The sequence below is a fragment of the Bombina bombina genome, chromosome 2 (genome assembly GCF_027579735.1).
Source record: "Bombina bombina isolate aBomBom1 chromosome 2, aBomBom1.pri, whole genome shotgun sequence".
Lineage (NCBI taxonomy): Eukaryota > Metazoa > Chordata > Amphibia > Anura > Bombinatoridae > Bombina > Bombina bombina.
Genome location: NC_069500.1, coordinates 682666559 through 682690335, shown reverse-complemented (window position 1 = coordinate 682690335; position 23777 = coordinate 682666559). Strand labels below are relative to the sequence as shown.

The window sequence follows — 23777 nt, the reverse complement described above, 5'->3', positions numbered from 1 at the left end:
TGCCAATGACGGCTCAGAGCTGACGCTAGCACTCACCCCCCTTGAGAGCAATCTGAGGGCTCCCACCCTGACCTCAGTGTCTGATTCGAAGCCATGATTGGAGGAAGCCGGATTCCTCATTTTAGACCCTGGAAGAGGCATTGCAACGGGCTGAGGAAGCTGGAGCGCCTGTCAAGATTAAAAGGTATTTTTTCACAACACAAGTGAAATGTAAATTTTGATGAATTAAAGTGCCCCTGTTTTTAATCTAATTATTTAAAAACCGGGCACTTTAGCATCAAAATTTACATTCACTTTAAGTGAATAATTCCTAAAGTATACTAGTGATAAATTAGTAAAAAAAAAAAACAACATTTATGGTTACCAGATAAATTCCTTTCTTTCCTGGCAGGGAGATACGATGACTTCATTCCTTACTGTTCGGAAAAACAAGACCTGGCCACCAGGAGGAGGCAAAGACACCCCAGCCAAAGGCTTAAATACCCATCCCCTTACCCCATTACCCCAGTCATTCGGCCGAGGGAACGAGGAAATGTAGGAAAAACATTAGGGTATAAATGGGTATAAACACAATCATGCTAGCAGGTGAATTGAACCAAACAGCAGAGAAGTGAAAACGCTGAGAGTTGTGGAGTGGAAAACGCTTTGAAAGTTTGCGTGCTCCTTATCCTTCCAAGGAGGGACTGTGATCCTGCTGCTGGTGAGGTAACGTTGAACCAGTCTGCGTATTTCATTTGCTGGCCAAGAGGCTCTGTTATTTACATGCAGCAAGGCTGTTTTGGAAAAGCTGTTAAAAAGCTGGTTTGGGAAGCTGCTGAGATAGTCACATAGTGACATTAGGGACTGAACTGCAAATTCTTTGGAAACTGATATCCTAAAGTCCATAAAATACTTATCAAGGCTAACACATATCTATATCGTTTTGTCTAAAAAGACTAAAATACAAATACCTATGAGCAATAAGGCTCTTTTGAATTTAAGGTGGTAAAACCGTTTTTATTAAGGTGGTATATATTTTTTTATTAAGGTGGTATATTTTTTAACGCTAGCAAATTTAAAGGGAGACGTCCCTGTTTTTTAAACATACTGTTTCTTTATGCTTAAATACCTTTTGATATATATGAATGCTTTAGTGAACATAAAAGGTTTCTTTTTTGCTGCATAATGAGTGCTGTATAAACTGACACAGTTGTGCTGTTTAGACTAACACAGATACATTATTGCTTTAAATGCTGCTATTACATTGTTGTTGATATATTGCTACGGTTTGTCAAAACTGTTGCTACAAACACTGCTATTACATTGTTTTTTATTATACTGCAACTGCTTTCTAAATTTGAATATATATATATTTTTCTATATGTGTTTTTTATGCTCAATATCATTTGAAATATATGAATGTTTTAGTGAACATAAAAGGTTTATTTTTTGCTGCATAATTAGTGCTGTATAAACTGACAGAGTTGTGCTGTTTAGACTAACACAGATACATTATTGCTATAAATGCTGCTATTACATTGTTGTTGATATATTTCTACGGTTTGTTAAAACTGTTGCTATAAACGCTGCTATTACATTGTTGTTGATATACTGCAACTGTTTTTTAAAATTTGAATATTTTTTTTATACATAAAATATAAAATTATCTTTATAGTCAGAAAAGTGTTTTTGGATTTATTTAAAATTTGTTTAGAAAAACATTGATATTTACTGGAAGCACCCTTTTTAATTTTTTAAAAACCTGCTTTCTCATAAGCCAAGTGGATGACACTCCTCAATCAGAAAGACAAGGAAGACGTAGTGGCCTTTTGAACAAGATTGAGACTCCAAGGCGGAGTCACAGGTCTAAACACAGGTCTGATTCTAGTCAGAGCCTTAACAAAGGACTGCACATCTGGAAGCTCAGCTAATCTTTTGTCCAGCAACACTGACAGGGCCAATATCTGCCCCTTCAGAGAACTGGCAAATAGACCATTTACCAGACCATTCTGGAGAAAAGATAAAATTCTGGCAACTTTTACCTTATGCCAAGAAAAACCTTGCTCCTCACACAAGTGCAGGCAGTTCGCTATACCTTATGGTAGATGTGCCGAGTAACCGGCTTACAAGCTTGAATCAAAGTGTCTATGACACTCTCAGAGAATCCTCTCAAAGCTAAGACTAAGAGTTCAATCTCCACGCAGTCAGCCTCAGAGAATCTAGATTTTGATGCAGGAAGGGACCATGTATCAGGAGGTCCCTGCGACAAGCTAACCTCCACGGAGGAGAAGAGGACATTCTCACCAGATCCGCGAACCAGGTCCTTTACGGCCAGGAAGGTGCAATTGGAATAACCGATTCTAGTTCCTGCTTGATGCGGGCCACCACATGAGGGAACAGAGGCAATTGATGAAAGAGGTATATGAGTCTGAACCTCCATGGAACCGCCAGAGCATTTATTAACTCTGCTTGAGGATCCCTCAATCTCGACCCGTACCTGAGTAGTTTGGCATTGAGACAGGAGGCCATAAGATATATCTCCGGCATCCCCCATTTGCTGCAAATTTCTCCAAACAACTCAGGGTGGAGAGACCATTCCCCCAGGTGAAAAAATTGTCTGCTCAGGAAGTCTGCTTCCCAGTTGTCCACACCCGGAATGTAAATCGCTGACAGCACACAACTGTGGGCTTCTGCCACCATTCTAGGATTGGAGAAACCTCTCTCATCGCTAAGGAACTTCTCGTTCCACCCTGACGACCGTCGTTATATTGTCTGATTGGAATCTGATAAACTGGGTCGAGCCCAGAAGGGGCCAAGCCTTCAGCGTATTGAAGATTTCCTCCTGAGTCCATAAACCTTGTGCCTTCCTGGCACCCCAGACTGCTCCCCAGCCTGAAAAGCTGGCTTCCGTAGTCACAATCTCCCAGGATGGTCTCAAGAAGTATGTGCCTTGAGACAGGTGATCTTGACAAAGCCACCAAGAGAGGGAATCTCTCAACAGGCTATCCAATATGATCTGTTGTGACAGGTCCAAATGATCGCCATTCCACTGTCTCAGCATGCATAGTTGTAAAGGTCTGAGACGGAATCTGGCAAAAGGAATAATGTCCATACAAGACACCATGAGTCCAATCACCTCCATGCATTGGGCCACCGAAGATCTTAAAGCAGCCTGAAGGGCAAGGCACGCCGATGTCAGCTTGTGACGTTTCCGATCTGTTAGATAGATCCTCATGGATACCGAGTCTATAATCGTACCCAGGAAATTCACCCTGGTATTTGGAGTAAGAGAACTCTTTTCCAAGTTTATCTTCCATCCATGAGACCGAAGAAGACTCCGAAGAAATTCTGAGTGATCGTTAGCCTGTACCAAGATATCGTCCAGGTACGGTGCTACTGCAATTCTTTGAGTTCTGACTACCGCCATAAGAGCACCCAGGACTTTTGGAAGTATCCTGGGTGCAGTAGCTAAGCCAAACGGAAGTGCTTTGAACTGGAAGTGCTGATCCAGAAAAACAAACCTTAGGAACTGAAAATGAACCTTGTGGATCGGAACATGCAGGTATGCATCCTTCAGATCAATGGTAGACATAAATTGTCCTTCCTGAACCAGGGGAAGGATCTATCTGATCGTTTCCATCTTGAAGGAGGGGACGTTTAGAAATTTGTTTAGGCACTTCAAGTCCAGAATTGGACGAAAGGTTCCTTCCTTTTTGGGAACCACTAAGAGTCTTGACTATAACCCCAGACCTCTTTCTGATGCAGGTACCGGGACTATTACTGCTAAGGAGGATAGATCTCTTACACAATCTAAAAAGGTTGTCTTGTAGACAGTCTGGAGAGGAGGAATCTGCCCCTGGGCGGATGAGATTGGAATCCTATCCTGCACCCCTGAGATACAACCTTCAGTAGCCAAGGGTCCTGAACATCCTGAAACCAAGCGTCTGAGAAAAACGACAGTCTGCCCCCTACTTGATCCAATCCCGGATCAGGGGCCGCCCCTTCATGCAGATTTGTTATCTGCGGCTTCTTAGTCTGCTTGGAATTATTCCAGGACTGAGCAGGTTTCCAGGAACACTTGGGTTGCTCAGAGTTGGAAGACGATTGATTTCTCTGGGACTTGTCCGAACAAAATGTAGAGGACTGAAGTCCCTCAGGTCTGTTGTTCTTATCTTGCGGAAGGAAAGCACCTTTTCCTCCAGTAACAGTAGAAATGATAGAGTCTAGGCCTGGACCAAATAGTAACTTCCCATTGAAGGGTAAGGAAAGGAATCTGGATTTAGAAACCATATCTGCAGACCAAGATTTCAACCAGAGAGCTCTACGAGCTAGGACCGCAAAACCTGAGGCCTTTGCGTTCAGAGGTATAATCTGCATATTCGCATCACAGATAAAAGAGTTACCTATTCTTAAAGCCTTAATCCTCTCTTGAATATCCTCGAGGGGAGAATCCACCTCAATAAGATCTGACAGAGAGTCACACTAGTAGGTGCCGGCCCCAGCCACAGTGGCAACTGACGCCGCCGGTTGAAATAAAAATCCTGTGTGTTGGAACATTCTTCTCAGAAAACTTTCAAACTTCTTGTCCTTGGGTTCCCTAAAGGAAGAACCATCTTCCATAGGGATAGTGGTACGCTTAGCTAGCGTCGAAATGGCACCATCCACCTTAGGGATGGAAACCCACAATTCCAGCTGAGAATCAGGGACCGGGATAAACTTTTTAAAAGTTGACGAAGGGGAAAAAAAGAGTTCCAACTCTTTCCCATTCACTACTGATAATAATCGCCATGCGAACTGAGACAGGAAAAGTTTGTGGAACCTGTCTGTCTTCATAAACCCTGTCTAACTTAGGAATCTTGGGTTCCTCAGTGGTGGCTCGTGGGCTATTCAAATGGGGGTTCACAAGGGATGAACTAAGTATATATATATATATATATATATATATATATATGGGAGATCTTAGGTGTAATCTGGTTCAGTTAGTGGTAATCACATTATAAATAATCTGAATGAATTATATGTGTAGTATGTATGTGTGTGTGAATGTGTATGTTTGTATGTGTGTAGTGTATTTTGTGTAGTGTGTGTGTGTATGTATAGTATGTGTGTTAATGTGTAGTGTGTGAATGTGTAAGTTTGTTTAGTGTGTATGTGTGCATATTATAAACATTAGTGGCCATTGTGATAAACATCAGTATGTTTTTTCAAGAAAGCATTTTTTTTAAATTTTACTCACTAAATAAATGTCCCTGTTCTCCCCCCACAACCATAAGAAATAATATAACTTGTCACTGTGATAAATATGAAATAACAATAATGTGTGTTGCCTATTTTAAAGAAGGCACAACATATATCCCCCTTCAGTGTAAGTTCAGTGAGTCTGCAGGGTCACCACGGGGGAGTGATGAAGTGAGCTAAGTACTAAAGTTGCTATAGTAATATGCAAAGGTCAGCTGTCAGTGCCACTCCATCTCCTCCTGACCATAAAAAAAAGTTTGACACGTGAGGGGGTGTTTGCTGCATGTTTTATGTTAAATTGCACCGTTTTGCCTGAAATGTAAAATAAATAAATAAAAAATGTGAACAGATAGTCCTCCCTTCTAACTTATTGTTTATATCAATGGAAATTATCTCTTTTCAAACATGCCATGTGCTTAGAAGTTCTAAGCACATGGCATGTTTGAAGAGAGATAATTTCCATTGATATAAACAATACAGTACAGTTTTCTCTAGTATTCTACACAGAATTCTTAAAGCCTTGGAAAAGTAAATGTCACAGACTTTTGTGAAAAAACATAATTTATGCTTACCTGATAAATTTATTTCTCTTGTGATGTATCGAGTCCACGGATTCATCCTTACTTGTGGGATAAACTCCTCCCCTACAGGAAGTGGCAAAGAGAGCACCCACAGCAGAGCTGCCTATATAGCTCCCCCCTTAGCTCCACCCCCCAGTCATTTGACCGAAGGCTAGGAAGAAAAAGAAGAAACCATAGGGTTAAGTGGTGACTGAAAGTTTAAAAATAAAAATATATATGCCTGTCTTAAAAAACAGGGCGGGCCGTGGACTCGATACATCAAAAGAGAAATATATTTATCAGGTAAGCATAAATTATGTTTTCTCTTGTAAGATGTATCAAGTCCACGGATTCATCCTTACTTGTGGGATACCAATACCAAAGCTTTAGGACACGGATGAAGGGAGGGACAAGACAGTGACCTTAAACGGAAGGCACCACTGCTTGTAGAACCTTTCTCCCAAAAATAGCCTCCGAAGAAGCAAAAGTATTGAATTTGTAAAATTTGGAAAAAGTATGAAGCGAAGACCAAGTCGCTGCCTTACAAATCTGTTCAACAGAAGCCTCATTTTTAAAAGCCCATGTGGAAGCCACAGCTCTAGTAGAATGAGCAGAAATCCTTTCAGGAGGCTGCCGTCCAGCAGTCTCATAGGCCAAACGGATGATGCTTTTCAGCCAAAAGGAAAGAGAGGTAGCCATAGCCCTTTGACCTCTCCGTTTACCAGAACAAACAACAAACAAAGAAGATATTTGACGGAAATCTTTAGTTGCTTGTAAGTAGAATTTTAAAGCACAAACCACATCAAGATTGTGTAACAGACGTTCCTTCTTAGATGAAGGATTAGGACACAAAGAATGAACCACAATCTCTTGATTGATATTCTTATTAGAAACAACCTTAGGAAGAAACCCAGGTTTGGTACGTAAAACCACCTTATCTGCATGGAAAACAAGGTAAGGGGAATCATTATTTAAAGCAGATAGCTCAGAAACTCTTCGAGCCGAAGAGATAGCTACTAAAAACCAAACTTTCCAAGATAGAAGCTTAATATCTATGGAATGCATAGGTTCAAATGGAACCCCTTGAAGAACGTTAAGAACTAAGTTAAGGCTCCTTGGCGGAGCAACAGGTTTAAATACAGGCTTGATTCTGACCAAAGCCTGACTAAATGCTTTAACGTCTGGAACATCTGCCAGACGTTTGTGAAGTAGAATAGACAAAGCAGATATTTGACCCTTAAGAGAACTAGCAGATAATCCCTTCTCCAAACCCTCTTGGAGAAAAGACAATATTCTAGGAATCCTAATCTTACTCCACGAGTAACCTTTGGATTCACACCAATAAAGATATTTGCGCCAAATCTTATGATAAATCTTCCTGGTGACAGGCTTTCTAGCCTGAATCAGGGTATCAATGACTGATTCAGAGAAACCACGCTTAGATAAAATAATGCGTTCAATCTCCAAGCAGTCAGACGCAGAGAAATTAGATTTAGATACGTGAACGGGCCTTGAATTAGAAGGTCCCGCCTCACTGGCAGAGTACATGGTGGAACCGAGGACATGTCCACTAGGTCTGCATACCAAGTCCTGCATGGCCACGCAGGAGCTATCAGAATTACCGAGGCTCTCTCCTGCTTGATTCTGGTAACCAGACGAGGGAGGAGAGGAAACGGTGGAAATACATAAGCCAGATTGAAGGACCAAGGCACTGCTAGAGCATCTATCAGTACTGCCTTGGGATCCCGGGACCTGGACCCGTAACAAGGAAGTTTGGCATTCTGACGAGACGCCATCAGATCCAATTCTGGTGTGCCCCATAGCTGAATCAGCTAGGCGAATATCTCCGGATGGAGTTCCCACTCCCCCGGATGAAGAGTCTGACGACTTAGAAAATCCGCCTCCCAGTTCTCTACTCCTGGGATGTGGATTGCTGAGAGATGGCAAGAGTGATCCTCTGCCCACCGGATTATTTTGGATACCTCCATCATTGCTAGAGAACTCCTTGTCCCTCCCTGATGATTGATATAAGCTACAGTCGTGATGTTGTCTGACTGAAACCTGATGAATTTGGCTGCAGCAAGCTCAGGCCACGCCTGAAGCGCATTGAAAATCGCTCTCAGTTCTAAAATGTTTATCGGGAGAAGAGCTTCCTCCCGAGACCATAAGCCCTGTGTTTTCAGGGAGTTCCAGACTGCACCCCAGCCTAGCAGGCTGGCATCTGTCATTACAATGATCCACTCTGGCCTGCGGAAGCACATTCCCTGAGACAGGTCGTGCTGAGACAACCACCAGAGAAGAGAATCTCTGTACTCCTGGTCCAGATGCAGTTGAGGAGATAAGTCTGCATAATCCACATTCCACTGTTTGAGCATGCATAGTTGCAGAGGTCTGAGGTGTAAACGGGCAAAAGGAACTATGTCCATTGCCGCTACCATGAGTCCGATTACCTCCATACACTGAGCCACTGATGGCCGAGGAATGGAATGAAGAGCTCGGCAAGTGGATAAGAGTTTTAACTTTCTGACCTCCGTCAGAAATATTCTCATTTCTACCGAGTCTATCAGAGTCCCTAGGAAGGAAACTCTTGTAAGAGGGAAGAGAGAACTCTTTTATGTTCACCTTCCACCCGTGAGATGTCAGAAAAGCCAACACAATGTCTGTGTGAGACTTGGCTAGCTGGAAAGTCGACACCTGAATTAAGATGTCGTCTAGATAAGGCGCCACTGCTATGCCCCGTGGTCGTAGAACCGCCAAAAGGGACCCTAGAACCTTTGTGAAAATTCTAGGAGCCGTGGCCAACCCGAAAGGAAGGGCCACAAACTGGTAATGCCTGTTTAGAAAGGCGAATCTGAGGAATTGATGATGATCTCTGTGAACAGGGATGTGTAGATATGCATCCTTTAAGTCCACGGTAGTCATATATTGACCCTCCTGGATCAGATGTAGAATAGTCCGAATAGTCTCCATCTTGAATGATGGAACTTTGAGGAACTTGTTTAGAAACTTGAGAACTAAGATTGGTCTGAAGGTTCCCTCTTTCTTGGGAACCACAAACAGGTTTGAATAAAACCCTAGCCCCTGTTCCTCCTTCGGGACTGGGCGAATAACTCCCATGGTATGTAGGTCTTCTGCACAGCGTAAGAATGCCTCTCTCTTTGTCTGGTTTACAGATAATCGAGAAATGTGAAATCTCCCTCTTGCAAGGGAGCCCTTGAATTCCAGAAGATATCCCTGGGACACAATTTCTAAAGCCCAGGGATCCTGAACATCTCTCGCCCAAGCCTGAGTAAAGAGAGAGATTGGGGGCTACCCCTTCATGCTGTCTTAGAGGCAGCTACAGGCTTCTTGGCCTGTTTACCCGTGTTCCAAGCCTGGTTAGGTCTCCAGACTGACTTGGATTGGGCAAAATTCCCCTCTTGTTTTGTAGCAGAGGAGGCTGAAGCGGGACCACTCTTAAAGTTCCGAAAGGAACGAAAATTATTTTGTTTGGCCCTCATCTTATTTGATCTATCCTGAGGGAGGGCATGACCTTTCCCTCCAGTGATGTCTGAAATAATCTCCTTCAGTTCAGGCCCGAATAGGGTCTTACCTATGAAAGGAATGTTCAAAAGTTTAGATTTAGATGACACCTCAGCAGACCAGGACTTAAGCCATAACGCCCTGCGCGCTAAAATGGCAAAACCTGAATTATTTGCCGCTAATTTAGCCAGTTGGAATGTGGCATCTGTAATAAAAGAATTGGCCAACTTAAGAGCATTAATTCTGTCCATAATTTCCTCTAATGGAGTCTCTATTTGAAGTGCCTCCTCTAGAGCCTCAAACCAGAAAGCAGCTGCAGTCGTTACAGGAACAATGCACGCAATAGGTTGGAGAGAAAAACCTTGATGAACAAAAATTTTCTTCAAGAGACCCTCTAATTTTTTATCCATAGGATCTTTGAAAGCACAACTGTCTTCAATAGGTATAGTTGTACGCTTAGACAGAGAAGAAATAGCTCCCTCCACCTTAGGAACTGTCTGCCATGAGTCCCTTATGGTGTCAGATATGGGAAACATTTTCTTAAAAACAGGAGGAGGAGAGAACGGAATACCTGGTCTATCCCACTCCTTAGCAATAATATTCACAATCCTCTTAGGGACTGGAAAAACATCAGTGTACACAGGAACCTCCAAGTATCTCTCCATTTTACACAATTTCTCTGGGACCACTATAGGGTCACAATCATCTAGAGTTGCTAATACCTCCCTAAGCAATAAGCGGAGGTGTTCAAGCTTAAATTTAAAGGCCGTCATATCAGAATCTGTCTGAGGAAGCGTCTTTCCTGAATCAGAAATTTTTCCCTCAGATAACAAATCCCTCGCCCCTTCAGAGCATTGTGAGGGCATATCAGAAACGGCTACTAAAGCATGAGACGGCTCAGCATTTTTCCTTAACCCAAAGCTATCCCACTTACCTTGTAAACCAGGCAGTTTAGATAAAACCTCAGTGAGGGTTGTATTCATAACTGTGGCCATGTCTTGTAAAGTAAATGAATGTGACGCACTAGATGACTTTTAAGGAAAAGAAACTGCGCAACTGAGGCGCGAAAATAGGCCCCTCCCATTTCTCTCTATGTTTTGAGGCCTATTAGAAAAACACCTGAGTGTCTCTAAATTAACTATGTGGGTTAAAAAACCCTAATACAAGCTACAATGACCCCTTTAGTCCCTTCAAAAAACGTTATAAATGCATCATTTACTGATCAAACAAAAAACGTTTTTCCTAACAGTGTCACCAGTAACAAAAAAGCCCTTCAAGTAAGCTGAAATTCCTATTCCAAGTGTCTGAAAACAGCTTACCCTTTCCCCATGGGGATATTGCCAGCCTTTTCTAGAATAAACACAGTCTGTCTAGAAAAACATAGACTGAACATACCTCATATGCAGCTTTAGCATGCAAACCGTTCCCTCAACTGAAGTTTTCCTGTACTCTTCAGCCTTTGTGAGAAAAGCAGTGGATCTTAGTTACAAAGTGCTAAGATCATAATCCTCCTTGCAGAAATCTTCATCTCTTTTTCTGCCAAAGAGTAAATAGTACACACCGGCACCATTTAAAATAACAAACCTTTGCTTGAGAAATAAAAAACTAACATTTTTGTCACCACAATTGCTCTGCACTTCCTAGTTACTTAGAATAGACAAAGAGAATGACTGGGGGGTGGAGCTAAGGGGGGAGCTATATAGCTAGCTCTGCTGTGGGTGCTCTCTTTGCCACTTCCTGTAGGGGAGGAGAATATCCCACAAGTAAGGATGAATCCGTGGACTCGATACATCTTACAAGAGAAAAACGAAAGTATTCCTTTACAATAATAAATCTAACAATGCAGCAGAGTAGAAGTGAAGGTGTTTAAATTTATTTGACTAACTTACTAAATCACGGCTCCCCTGGCCACCCATGAAGCTGGAGCATTTTTTCTAATCTCCCCTCTTCATTGTCTCTGCAACCGGATGCCTGATACTTAACGGCAGCTGAGCTGACCTAACTGCTACAGGCTACAGCAGCTTCTCTGCTCGGCACCTCCTCACTATCTATTCTGAAATGAAACCCACGATGCTCCTCCTCCTCCCACACACACACACAGCTCTTAGTGTGCGAGTGTCATGTGACAGCTGGCTCTCACTCGCACACTAAGAGCTGTGCGGTTAGCAAGCCTATGGGCTGGGCTGTAGGTGGCGCTGCAGACACTGCAGGCTGACAATGGAAAGGGATTTTGCCTATATTTCTATCGCACATGCTGTGCTGTACGATAGATAGAAGTAAAAACGGCAATTTTTGTTTTTTAGGTACACTGCAGTGGAGCCTGGAGGATTTTTATTTATTTATTGAGCCAAACAGGTTTAAAATTTAATTTTTTTTTTTTTATTTCTCACTATTTTTTTTTTTTTTTTTTGTTCAGCAGGGCCAGGGGGTTCAGCAGGGCCTGGGGGTCAAGGGGTTAACATGCTCAAGTGCTCCTATAGAGGAGCCTCCACTGGGGTTCCTCTGGTAGAGATGCTTCCGGAACATCTAATGTAGTCAAAACCTCCTTAAGCAAAAAACGCAGATGCTCAATCTTAAATCTAAAAGGAGGGGGTTTAGTACATGAAGTCTCCAACTCAGAGAGCTCACCCTCTGACGCTACTGGCTAAATCCGATTGGAAATTAGCTGAATCTAATTCAGTAGAACTATGTTTAACCTTTCTCTTACGTTTCCCAGAGATAGGTAAGGAACTCAGGGCTGCAGACACAGCAGATTGTAACTGTGTGGTAAAGTCCGCAGGGAAAAAGCCCCTTCCAGCCAGAGTATTAGGCGTGCCACGGGGAACTGCATGTGAAGCGCATTGAGGGGATATGGTAGACATCTCCTGGACCACAGAATCCTGAGAGGTTGATGGCTCAGAGGGACTAATTATGTTAGGGGGGTTAGCAGATTTAGCTCCCTTCTTGGACTTTAGAACGGTACCCAGGCAAATGGAACAAAATTGAGCAGGTGGACAAACCACTGACTCCTTAAAGTATAAACAGGTATTATTATTTATAATAGGAGGTGCAGAACCTTCTAACATATAATCAGAGTCCTCCATCACTGGAGATGCAATCCCACAGTAAGGAAAGATTTAAACAACAAATTTTCTAGGACTATTTTTAAAAATAAAAAGAGGCACCTTTATAACCCCAATGGCTGGGGCACTCACCACCTCCTAGACCCACATAGATATAAAACACTCTCCGTAGGATTGCCAGAGATCCTGCAGTAAAATCGCAAGGAAAATGTAATGAGCCACACCAGATTACGTGGTGCGCAAGAAGGGACCTCCCCTGCTATAAGAAAAAGTGTGAAAAGCTATTAGTAGCTGTACTTCCATTGCCAAAAAGTATGTAGTCTATTTGGGCCCAAACCTTCACTATGTGTTCCTTAGAGAAAAAAGCAGTACATATATATATATATATATATATATATATATATATATATATATATATATATATATATATATATATATATAATATATATATATATATATATATATATATATATATATATATATACACACACAGGGAGTGCAGAATTATTAGGCAAGTTGTATTTTTGAGGATTAATTTTATTATTGAACAACAACCATGTTCTCAATGAACCCAAAAAACTCATTAATATCAAAGCTGAATATTTTTGGAAGTAGTTTTTAGTTTGTTTTTAGTTTTAGCTATTTTAGGGGGATATCTGTGTGTGCAGGTGACTATTACTGTGCATAATTATTAGGCAACTTAACAAAAAACAAATATATACCCATTTAAATTATTTATTTTTACCAGTGAAACCAATATAACATCTCAACATTCACAAATATACATTTCTGACATTCAAAAACAAAACAAAAACAAATCAGTGACCAATATAGCCACCTTTCTTTGCAAGGACACTCAAAAGCCTGCCATCCATGGATTCTGTCAGTGTTTTGATCTGTTCACCATCAACATTGCGTGCAGCAGCAACCACAGCCTCCCAGACACTGTTCAGAGAGGTGTACTGTTTTCCCTCCTTGTAAATCTCACATTTGATGATGGACCACAGGTTCTCAATGGGGTTCAGATCAGGTGAACAAGGAGGCCATGTCATTAGATTTTCTTCTTTTATACCCTTTCTTGCCAGCCACGCTGTGGAGTACTTGGACGCGTGTGATGGAGCATTGTCCTGCATGAAAATCATGTTTTTCTTGAAGGATGCAGACTTCTTCCTGTACCACTGCTTGAAGAAGGTGTCTTCCAGAAACTGGCAGTAGGACTGGGAGTTGAGCTTGACTCCATCCTCAACCCGAAAAGGCCCCACAAGCTCATCTTTGATGATACCAGCCCAAACCAGTACTCCACCTCCACCTTGCTGGCGTCTGAGTCGGACTGGAGCTCTCTGCCCTTTACCAATCCAGCCACGGGCCCATCCATCTGGCCCATCAAGACTCACTCTCATTTCATCAGTCCATAAAACCTTAGAAAAATCAGTCTTGAGATATTTCTTGGCCCAGTCTTGACGTTTCAGCTTGTGTGTCTTGTTCAGTGGTGGTCGTCTTTCAGCCTTTCTTACCTTGGCCATGTCTCTGCACGCTTGACTTTTCTCAGTTCATGGGCAGTTATTTTGCGCCTTGGTTTTTCCACACGCTTCTTGCGACCCTGTTGACTATTTTGAATGAAACGCTTGATTGTTCGATGATCACGCTTCAGAAGCTTTGCAATTTTAAGAGTGCTGCATCCCTCTGCAAGATATCTCACTATTTTTGACTTTTCTGAGCCTGTCAAGTCCTTCTTTTGACCCATTTTGCCAAAGGAAAGGAAGTTGCCTAATAATTATGCACACCTGATATAGGGTGTTGATGTCATTAGACCACACCCCTTCTCATTACAGAGATGCACATCACCTAATATGCTTAATTGGTAGTAGGCTTTCGAGCCTATACAGCTTGGAGTAAGACAACATGCATAAAGAGGATGATGTGGTCAAAATACTCATTTGCCTAATAATTCTGCACTCCCTGTATATATATATATATATATATATATATATATATCCAAACTGTTCCAAATTAATCTCTGAATTAATCTCTGAATTAAAGGAGATATTAACCCTTGATCCTATTGAGGTTACGAGGAGTCACACTGTGACCCTAATAATAAGAGTCCCTGCTAAATAGTAAAATAAAGTGGACTTACCCTCCAGGATCTATGCTGTGGAACAGATACAGCCTCTCAATTGTGACAGCCTTGCCACAGTGTTCTGACAGGGACCTGAGTGTAAAAAGGCAAGCAGTGTAACTCATTAACACCGATTGCTTAGGAGCTGTTAGATAGATGGTCTGGATTGCTCTCTAGACTGTAACATTCATCAATACTCTCACTCAGAGGTTTATATGAATACTTAAAACTCCAGTCTTTTCTTGAAGGGAACATACCCATTTAAGGACTATCCGAATCTTCTGACACTTCTCTGCCATCCTCCTCTAGTGACGAAAGGCAAAGAATGACTGGGGTAATGGGGGAAGGGGATGGATATTTAAGCCTTTGACTGGGGTGTCTTTGCCTCCTCCTGGTGGCCAGGTGTTGTATTTACCAACAGTAAGAAATGAAGTAGTGGACTCTCCCTGCCTTATGGAAAGAAATATTCCAACCTTTAGAGGTACATGAAAGTCAAAATTAAATGTTCATGCTACAGATGAAGCATGCAATTTTAAAGGGACAGCATAAGGTGATCAACTAGCTCCCAGCAGTGCACTGTTACTCCTGATAATAGAATTGAAATGTTATTTAAAATTATTTCTCTTTACATACAGTAATGCAGGGAATGACCCTTAGAGAAGAATAGCAAAATGTCCCTGTCTAGAAGCTTGTGAAAGATCTAGTAGGGCTGGAGGATAATTTTAGATAATATTCAAGCAGAGAGCTTAATGGGAGGCAGGTCTCGTCTCTCTGGGAAATCCAGCTTCTGCCCTTTTTCTTAAAGAATTCAGCCGCTGTGAATTCTGCACTATAATCTTTCTCAAACTGGAGAATCTTTGAACATCGGCGCCACTGAGAGCTGACAAAATACTCAAGTTAATCTGCTGGAATCTCAAGACATCTATACCGAATCTAAGCAAATTGTGTTTCTCTATATTTTGCTGAGCAAGATTGAATATTTATTATAGCCCCTGCATCAGTTCTTCAGGACTTAGTGGCAAAGAGTGTCAGAGTGACGCAGTCCTCATTTTAACCCTCCCCTGTGGTGTCTTTACTGATGCTACCCCTGAGCAGAGCTAACTTGCAACACTACATGAACTATATTATTCCTATAATCAGCAATTTGGTGGATGCTGTTTTAACTTGATAATCTATCCTCTGTGGAATTCTATTGAGACGGACGTCATAATGCAGTGTTAGACAGATGTGTCAACTTTTCCAGCACCACTTCTGCAAGCTTGAGCAGGAGCTGAACAAAGCTTTAGTGATATTCTCACAGCCAGTGAGGGCAGTGGAGGATGCTATGTCAGTCTGGTGTTCTATTGGAAGGGAGCAAGCTGCAGAGGCATGCAATGAGGAACTATGCAGGTGTTGGAACTTTCCACTTCCCAACAGATACGGGCTTCCAGTGTGGAAGTTAGATCAACCAGTGAGTCTTCTGCTTATCTGAGTAACTTGGTGGATGTCGCACTGGCTGGGGATGCAGTTATGACTGAGATATGTCTGGTTATTTATAGCGTGCCTGTAAACGAGCAAATTTTCCCGTTTACGGCAAGCGATAAATTAGCGCTCCACTTATAATCTAGCCCATAATCTATAAAAATAACTAGCCTGATTTAATAAACCGCCATGAACAAAAGAAGTATGACTTCAGAAATAATAAACTGATCATTTATCCCTTTATTTAACTGAAAAACTAAAAGTGCTGTGTAGATTATGTGCTGTATATATGATCTAAAATCTTCCTGTCACCACTGCTGTGATCATTTCAAGTTGGAAGCTGCATTTGCTCTTAACAGCATTTTCAGGACGGCAACAGTTTATCTGTTTATGTCACCTCACCTCTGCCGGCAGATGTCTCTTATAGTTGCTGCCTTTCCTACAGTTTTCTCCCACTGTGTGTCTTTCCCAGTGGACACACAAAACACATCAGACAGAGCTATCAACTTCTGCAGCTCTGGATAAACTCGATCCTGTTTAAAGATAAAAAAAAGCCATTGCATCAGCTTATATCTATAGGAATTATATAGCTGAACCTAATAGTATCCTTTTCATTACATTTTATGCAAGAAGGAAATTCTGAACTTGCATTTTTACCCTTAAAATTTAATATTTGCATGAAAGATTGATGTTAAAAAATAGTCTCCTAGAAATATAAAGGATTTATTGGCACTGTTTACAGGAAGCTATTAGAGACCAAGCTGATATGTTCAAGTCAAAAACATTTTATGTATTACAGACTGTATTTATCATGATTATAGTTAAAAAGTATTTAAATAGTACCTAGGGGGAAAAATCATCTTTATTTACATTGAGACATAACAAGCATTCTGTTTTCTCTGTTTATATGCTTAAGAGGACATGAAACCCAAAAATGTTCTTTCATGATTTAGATAGAGAATACAATTTTAAACAACTTTCCAATTTACTTCTATTATTTAATTTGATTCATTCTCTTGTTTTCCTTGCTGCTCCTGAACTTTTCTAGATAAACCTTTCAGCAAATAACCTAGGTTCTAGCTGCTGATTGGTGGCTGCATATATATACCTATTGTCATTGGCTCAGCTATTTGTTTGGTTAGAAACCAGTAGTGCATTGCTGCTCCTTCAAAAAAATGATACCAAGAGAAAGAGGCATGTTTAATAATACAAGTAAACTGGAAAGTTGTTAAAAATTGTATGTTCTACCTAAATCATGAAAGAACATTTTTGGGTTTCATGTCCCTTTAATTCCTTTAGGAATACAGCAGACCTCCACCTCCAAACTGTCCCTATTTGAGAGGGATTGTCCCTTATTCTGAGCTCTGTCCTGCTGTCCCTCTGAGACAGCCATATATCCCAATTTGCATAATCTCCTTTAGACCCGCACATAGACCATCCAGATATGCCCGCAAACTGACCAGACACGCCCAGAGACCAACCAGACACAACTATAATAAATGTCATCTATCCACATGTAGCCCCACCCACTTCTGACACGATCCCGCCCACAGAATGTTGGCAACCCCCACAAGCCCTAGGACCTAGTCACAAATGTTGGGAGGTATGTTATAGTCTCATAACTGAGGGGTATATGTGTTGTCAAAAGTGATAAAAATGTCTGTAGGTAGGTTTGCTATGGAAGCATGGGATTAAAACTGACTAAAAAAAGAATAAACATCTGACAGTCTGACAAGAAAACATGAGGTGTTTAACTTTCATGATTCAGACAGAGCATGTCATTTAAAAAAAACATAAAACACATTTTTTAACAATGTTTTTCAATGATCTATTACTTCTCTTGGAGTCCTTTGTTGAAGAGTTACCCAGGTACATTTAGGAACATGCACTTGCATTTAGAACTCTACAGCAGCAGTTATACCAGTCTAACATATAGCTGAGAAAAGGAAAATAATAAAGAAGTAGAAAAGGACAAAGCAGGGTAAAAGAGGTGCATGCTAAAACTTCCGGCTTATAGAAAAAATATAATAGGGCGGGTCTTGTGGACTCTCACCACCATGAAATAAATTAATTTATCATCAGATAAACATAAATTATATTTTCTTTAATAAGGTGGTGAGAGTCCATGAGTCCTTACTCCTGGGATCTAATACTTTATGGGGCAGCCTACACCAGAATTTTTATTGTTTAAAAAGATAGATAATCCCTTTATTACCTTTTCCCCAGTTTTGCACAACCAACACCATTATATAAATACACTTTTTACCTCTGTGATAACCTTGTATCTAAGCCTCTGCAAACTGCCCCCTTAATTCAGTTCTTTTGACAGACATCCATTTTAGCCAATCAGAGCTGGCTCACCTGAACTCCGCGTGCATGAGCACAATGTTATCTATATGACACACATGAACTAACACCCTCTAGTGGTGAAAAGCTGTCAAAATGCCCTGACAGAAGAGGCGGCCTTCAAGGGCTTAGAAATTAGCACATGAACCTCCTTGGTTTAGCTTTCAACTCAGAATACCAAGAGAACAAAGCAAAATTGGTGATAAAAGTAAATTGAAGGGGGCGGATTTAGCACCTGAACAGGGCAGACGTGTTTGTGCAGAGCTCCTGCGATAAACCCTGCTATAAACCTTTTATCTTAGGCTATGTTAATCTGATCTGCCCAACTTTGTGCCCAATGCACTGAGGACCATTCCGGTTATGATTAGAGGCCCCTCAAGCATATGCCCGCAACAGGTGCATTTGCAGACCACCATCCGGCCTCATGAAACATCGAGGCTTTTGTGGCCTTCACTACAGTAGGCCCTGCCAGAGGGAAACTGCACCGGAGAGGCTAAGGCTCTAAACGCGGCACATACGCAGCAGCATCCACAATCAGATGGCTAAGAACAACCGGGTTAGGATTGGAGGCCTAGTCAGTTAACGCCCGTGTCGGGCACACCGACAGAGAGGAATCACATCAGAGAGCCAAAAGACTCAATTGCGGCTCATAAGTAGCCGCCTACAAGGCCAGGGGATTACTCTAAGCCTAGCATCTAGGCCTCAATTATAACCTTAGCCTCAGACTACCGTTGCTCCGTAATTATGCTGCTGATACTACGAGGCCACATCCGGCCTAGGGCAGAACTATTTTGGGACCTCACAACAAGCCTACAGGGCCGCATGCAAACTAGAAGCGCCCTTACAATGATTGACCGAACCACAGCCATTGTCTCCCGGGTGAGCCACAGAGTCTGCCTGTTTTGAGGGAGTCGCTTTCTCCATCTGCCGGCACCGCACAAAGCAACGTCAGCTGAGCACGCCTAGGCCATTTGGAGACCATAACTTGGAGTGAAGGTCAGACCAGATCATCCTTGGCAGAGAGACCCATCTCAGGAATAGGGTAAGCCTAACCAGCACACACGGAGACACAGCTCCTGCACTAGATAAACGCTGCTTGAGGCGCAGCACCCATACTGCACACGCTCTCCATATTACCACGTGGAGTAGAGTCTCACTTGTTTGTCTCTTTCCTACATGGAATGCAAGCCCTCATCCCTACTGACAGCACAGTTTAAATGCAAGATATCTCTCCTAGACTCTCTGGGACTTCACAATTATTATAAATGCTGGAAATGCCCAATGTTTGATTTTGGGGGCGTAGAAAATGTGAGGAGAGTGCTACTGTAAGCAATGTCGTCCAGCTGGGGACCGAGGTACACAATACCGTCATGAATATTATTACCTCCATATTTAAAAGAAGTTAAAGAACTACCAACCCCAGAGGACTTACAGGCACAGCTCTCCTTCCCCTACTCGGCTTGATGTTTTTTAGTGTACATCACTGCACAGTCATGTCGCGACTGGACATATGTGGGAACCTCTGCCCTCTGCTAAAAACTGACGTGGGGTAATTGTAGTGTTCCCTTCAGGGTACTGCTACACCCCTTAATACTTTATTAGTGTTTACTTTTTACTTCATAGAATCTCTGAATGTTTATCTAGCTGTTGGTTGATATAGCAATTTAAGCTGATTCATGTTTATTCCTGATATTTCGCTGGGGGAAAAGTTTTAATACCCACACCATGGAATTAGCCTTTGTTATAAGGCGGCTAGAGCCCACCTTACATTCAATGTTTGTTTTGTCATTGCCTAACTGTAATGATCTGGAATAGATTTCCTGGTACCAGAGGACTTGGAGAATGGCAGTCTCCCAAACAAATTTCAAACAAAGCCAAGTATAGATGGGAAATTAACAGCAACAAAATGTGCAAAAAAATTATGGATTATACTATTGGTACTGTGTGTGCTGGGTTCAGTGGGTGCTAGGCATTGTTTGTGTTAGGTTCAGTGGGTGCTAGGTACTGTTTGGGCTAGGTTCAGTGTGTTCTAGGAACTACGGGTGCTAGGTGCTGCATGTGCTAGGTGCTGCGTTTGCTAGATACTGTGTGTGCTAGGTATTGCGTGTGCTAGGTATTGCGTGTGCTAGGTATTGCGTGTGCTAGGTACTGCGTGTGCTAGGTACTGTGTGTGCTAGGTACTATGTGTGCTTGGTATTGCATGTGCTAGGTACTGTTTGTGCTAGGTACTGTTTGTGCTAGGTACTGTTTGTGCTAGGTACTGTTTGTGCTAGGTACTGTTTGTGCTAGGTACTGTTTGTGCTAGGTACTGTTTGTGCTAGGTACTGTTTGTGCTAGGTACTGTTTGTGCTAGGTACTGTTTGTGCTAGGTACTGTTTGTGCTAGGTACTGTTTGTGCTAGGTACTGTTTGTGCTAGGTACTGTTTGTGCTAGGTACTGTTTGTGCTAGGTACTGTTTGTGCTAGGTACTGTTTGTGCTAGGTACTGTTTGTGCTAGGTACTGTTTGTGCTAGGTACTGTTTGTGCTAGGTACTGTTTGTGCTAGGTACTGTTTGTGCTAGGTACTGTTTGTGCTAGGTACTGTTTGTGCTAGGTACTGTTTGTGCTAGGTACTGTTTGTGCTAGGTACTGTTTGTGCTAGGTACTGTTTGTGCTAGGTACTGTTTGTGCTAGGTACTGTTTGTGCTAGGTACTGTTTGTGCTAGGTACTGTTTGTGCTAGGTACTGTTTGTGCTAGGTACTGTTTGTGCTAGGTACTGTTTGTGCTAGGTACTGTTTGTGATAGGTACTACGTGTGATAGGTACTACGTGTGATAGGTACTACGTGTGATAGGTATTGTATGTGCTAGGTACTGTATGTGCTAGGTACTATGTGTGCTAGGTATTGTATGTGCTAGGTACTATGTGTGCTAGGTACTATGTGTGCTAAGTATTGTATGTGCTAGGTACTATGTGTGCTAGGTATTGCATGTGCTATGGTACTATGTGTGCTAGGTACTATGTATGCTAGGTATTGTATGTGCAAGGTATTGTATGTGCTAGGTATTGTATGTGCTAGGTACTATGTGTGCTAGGTACTATGTATGCTAGGTATTGTATGTGCTAGGTACTATGTGTGCTAGGTACTATGTGTGCTAGGTATTGCATGTGCTGGGTACTATGTGTGCTAGGTACTGTATGTGCTAGGTACTGTATGTGCTAGGTACTGTGTGTGCTAGGTATTGTGTGTGCTGGGTGTTGTGTGTGCTGGGTGCTGGGTGTGCTGGGTGTACTGGGTATTGTGTGTGCTAGGTATTGTATGTGCTAGGTACTATGTGTGCTAGGTACTATGTGTGCTAGGTATTGCATGTGCTGGGTACTATGTGTGCTAGGTACTATGTGTGCTAGGTATTGCATGTGTTGGGTACTATGTGTGCTAGGTACTGTATGTGCTAGGTACTGTATGTGCTAGGTACTATGTGTGCTAGGTATTGTGTGTGCTGGGTGTTGTGTGTGCTGGGTGCTGTGTGTGCTGGGTGCTGTGTGTGCTGGGTGCTGTGTGTGCTGGGTGCTGTGTGTGCTAGGTACTGTATGTGCTAGGTACTATGTCTGCTAGGTACTATGTGTGCTAGGTATTGCATGTGCTGGGTACTATGTGTGCTAGGTACTGTATGTGCTAGGTACTATATGTGTTGGGTGTTGTGTGTGCTGGGTATTGTGTGTGCTGGGTATTGTGTGTGCTGGGTATTGTGTGTGCTGGGTATTGTGTGTGCTGGGTATTGTGTGTGCTGGGTATTGTGTGTGCTGGGTATTGTGTGTGCTGGGTATTGTGTGTGCTGGGTATTGTGTGTGCTGGGTATTGTGTGTGCTAGGTATTGTGTGTGCTGGGTATTGTGTGTGCTAGGTGCTATTGGTGCTAGGTATTGTATGTGCTAGGCACTGTATGTGCTAGGTACTATGTGTGCTAGGTGTTGTATGTGCTAGGAACTATGTGTGCTAGGTATTGCATGTGCTAGGTACTATGTGTGCTAGGTATTGTATGTGCTAGGTACTGTATGTGCTAGGTACTGTGTGTGCTAGGTATTGTATGTGCTAGGTACTATGTGTGCTAGGTATTGCATGTGCTAGGTATTATGTGTGCTAGGTACTATTTGTGCTAGGCACTATGGGGGCTAGTTATCAAGCCGTCAACCTCAAATACGCTGGAATTCCGCAGCGTATTTGTGGCGAGGCTGATTCGCCTTAGTTATCAAAGGCTACAGACCGGCAAAAGTAGAATTTTGTGACGTAAACTTCGATCCGCCGGACTCCGTCCGACACAGATCGATTCTTACGTCACTCCAGATGTTCCGCACACAAGTACGGCACAATCTGACTACTTTTGCTAGTTATCAAAAAACTAGCAGGTACGCTCTGCACTTTTACAGCCCAGCATACCTGGTTTTCAAACCGCCGCCCTGGAGGCGGCGGATCCCATAGGAATCAATCGGAGTTTGACCATAGTGAAAGTACAAGTTCGCTGCTGACAGACATCCCATTGATTACTATGGGAGCTGTCTACACCTAACACCCTAACATGTACCCCGAGTCTAAACACCACTAATCTGTCCCCCCTACACCGCCGCAACTAAATAAATGTATTACCCCCTAAACCGCTGCTCCCGGAGCCCACCGCAAGCTACTCTATACCTATTAACCCCTAAACCGCCACTCCCTGACCCTGCCGCAACTATAATAAGTGTATTAACCCCTAAACCGCCGCTCCCTGACCCTGCCGCAACCTATATTAAATTTATTAACCCCTATCCTGCCCCCCCTACACCGTCGCCACCTATAATAGATTTATTAACCCCTATCCTGCCCCCCACTACACTGCCGCCACTGTAATACAATTATTAACCCCTAAACCTAAGTCTAACACTAACACCCCCCTAACTTAAATATTAATTAAATAAATCTAAATAATATTTCTATTATTAACTAAGTTAATCCTATTTAAAACTAAATACTTATCTATAAAATAAACCCTAATATAGCTACAATATAAATAATAATTATATTGTAGCTATCTTAGGATTTATTTTTATTTTACAGGTACCTTTCAATTTATTTTAACAAGGTACAATAGCTATTAAATAGTTATTAACTATTTAATAGCTTACCTAGCTAAAATAAAGAGAAATTTACCTGTAAAATAAAAACTAACCTAAGTTACAATTACACCTAACACTACACTACACTTAAATAAATTATTCCTATTTAAAACTAAATACTTACCTGTAAAATAAACCCTAAGATAGCTACAATATAAATAATAATTATATTGTAGCTATCTTAGGATTTATTTTTATTTTACAGGCACCTTTCAAATTATTTTAACTAGGTACAATAGCTAATAAATAGTTATTAACTATTTAATAGCTTACCTAGCTAAAATAAAGAGAAATTTACCTGTAAAATAAAAACTAACCTAAGTTACAATTACACCTAACACTACACTACACTTAAATA

The 23777-nt window shown here is 41.9% G+C and overlaps 1 protein-coding gene across 1 annotated transcript in view; it reads right to left on the bottom strand.

Annotated features, from left to right (window-relative positions):
- The window catches only part of FOCAD (focadhesin), a 1237844-nt gene that overhangs the window by 564327 nt on the left and 649740 nt on the right, over window positions 1–23777 (bottom strand). Inside the window, 1 exon segment of the mRNA XM_053702659.1 lies at window positions 16344–16474. Coding sequence (XP_053558634.1) covers window positions 16344–16474 — 131 coding nt within the window.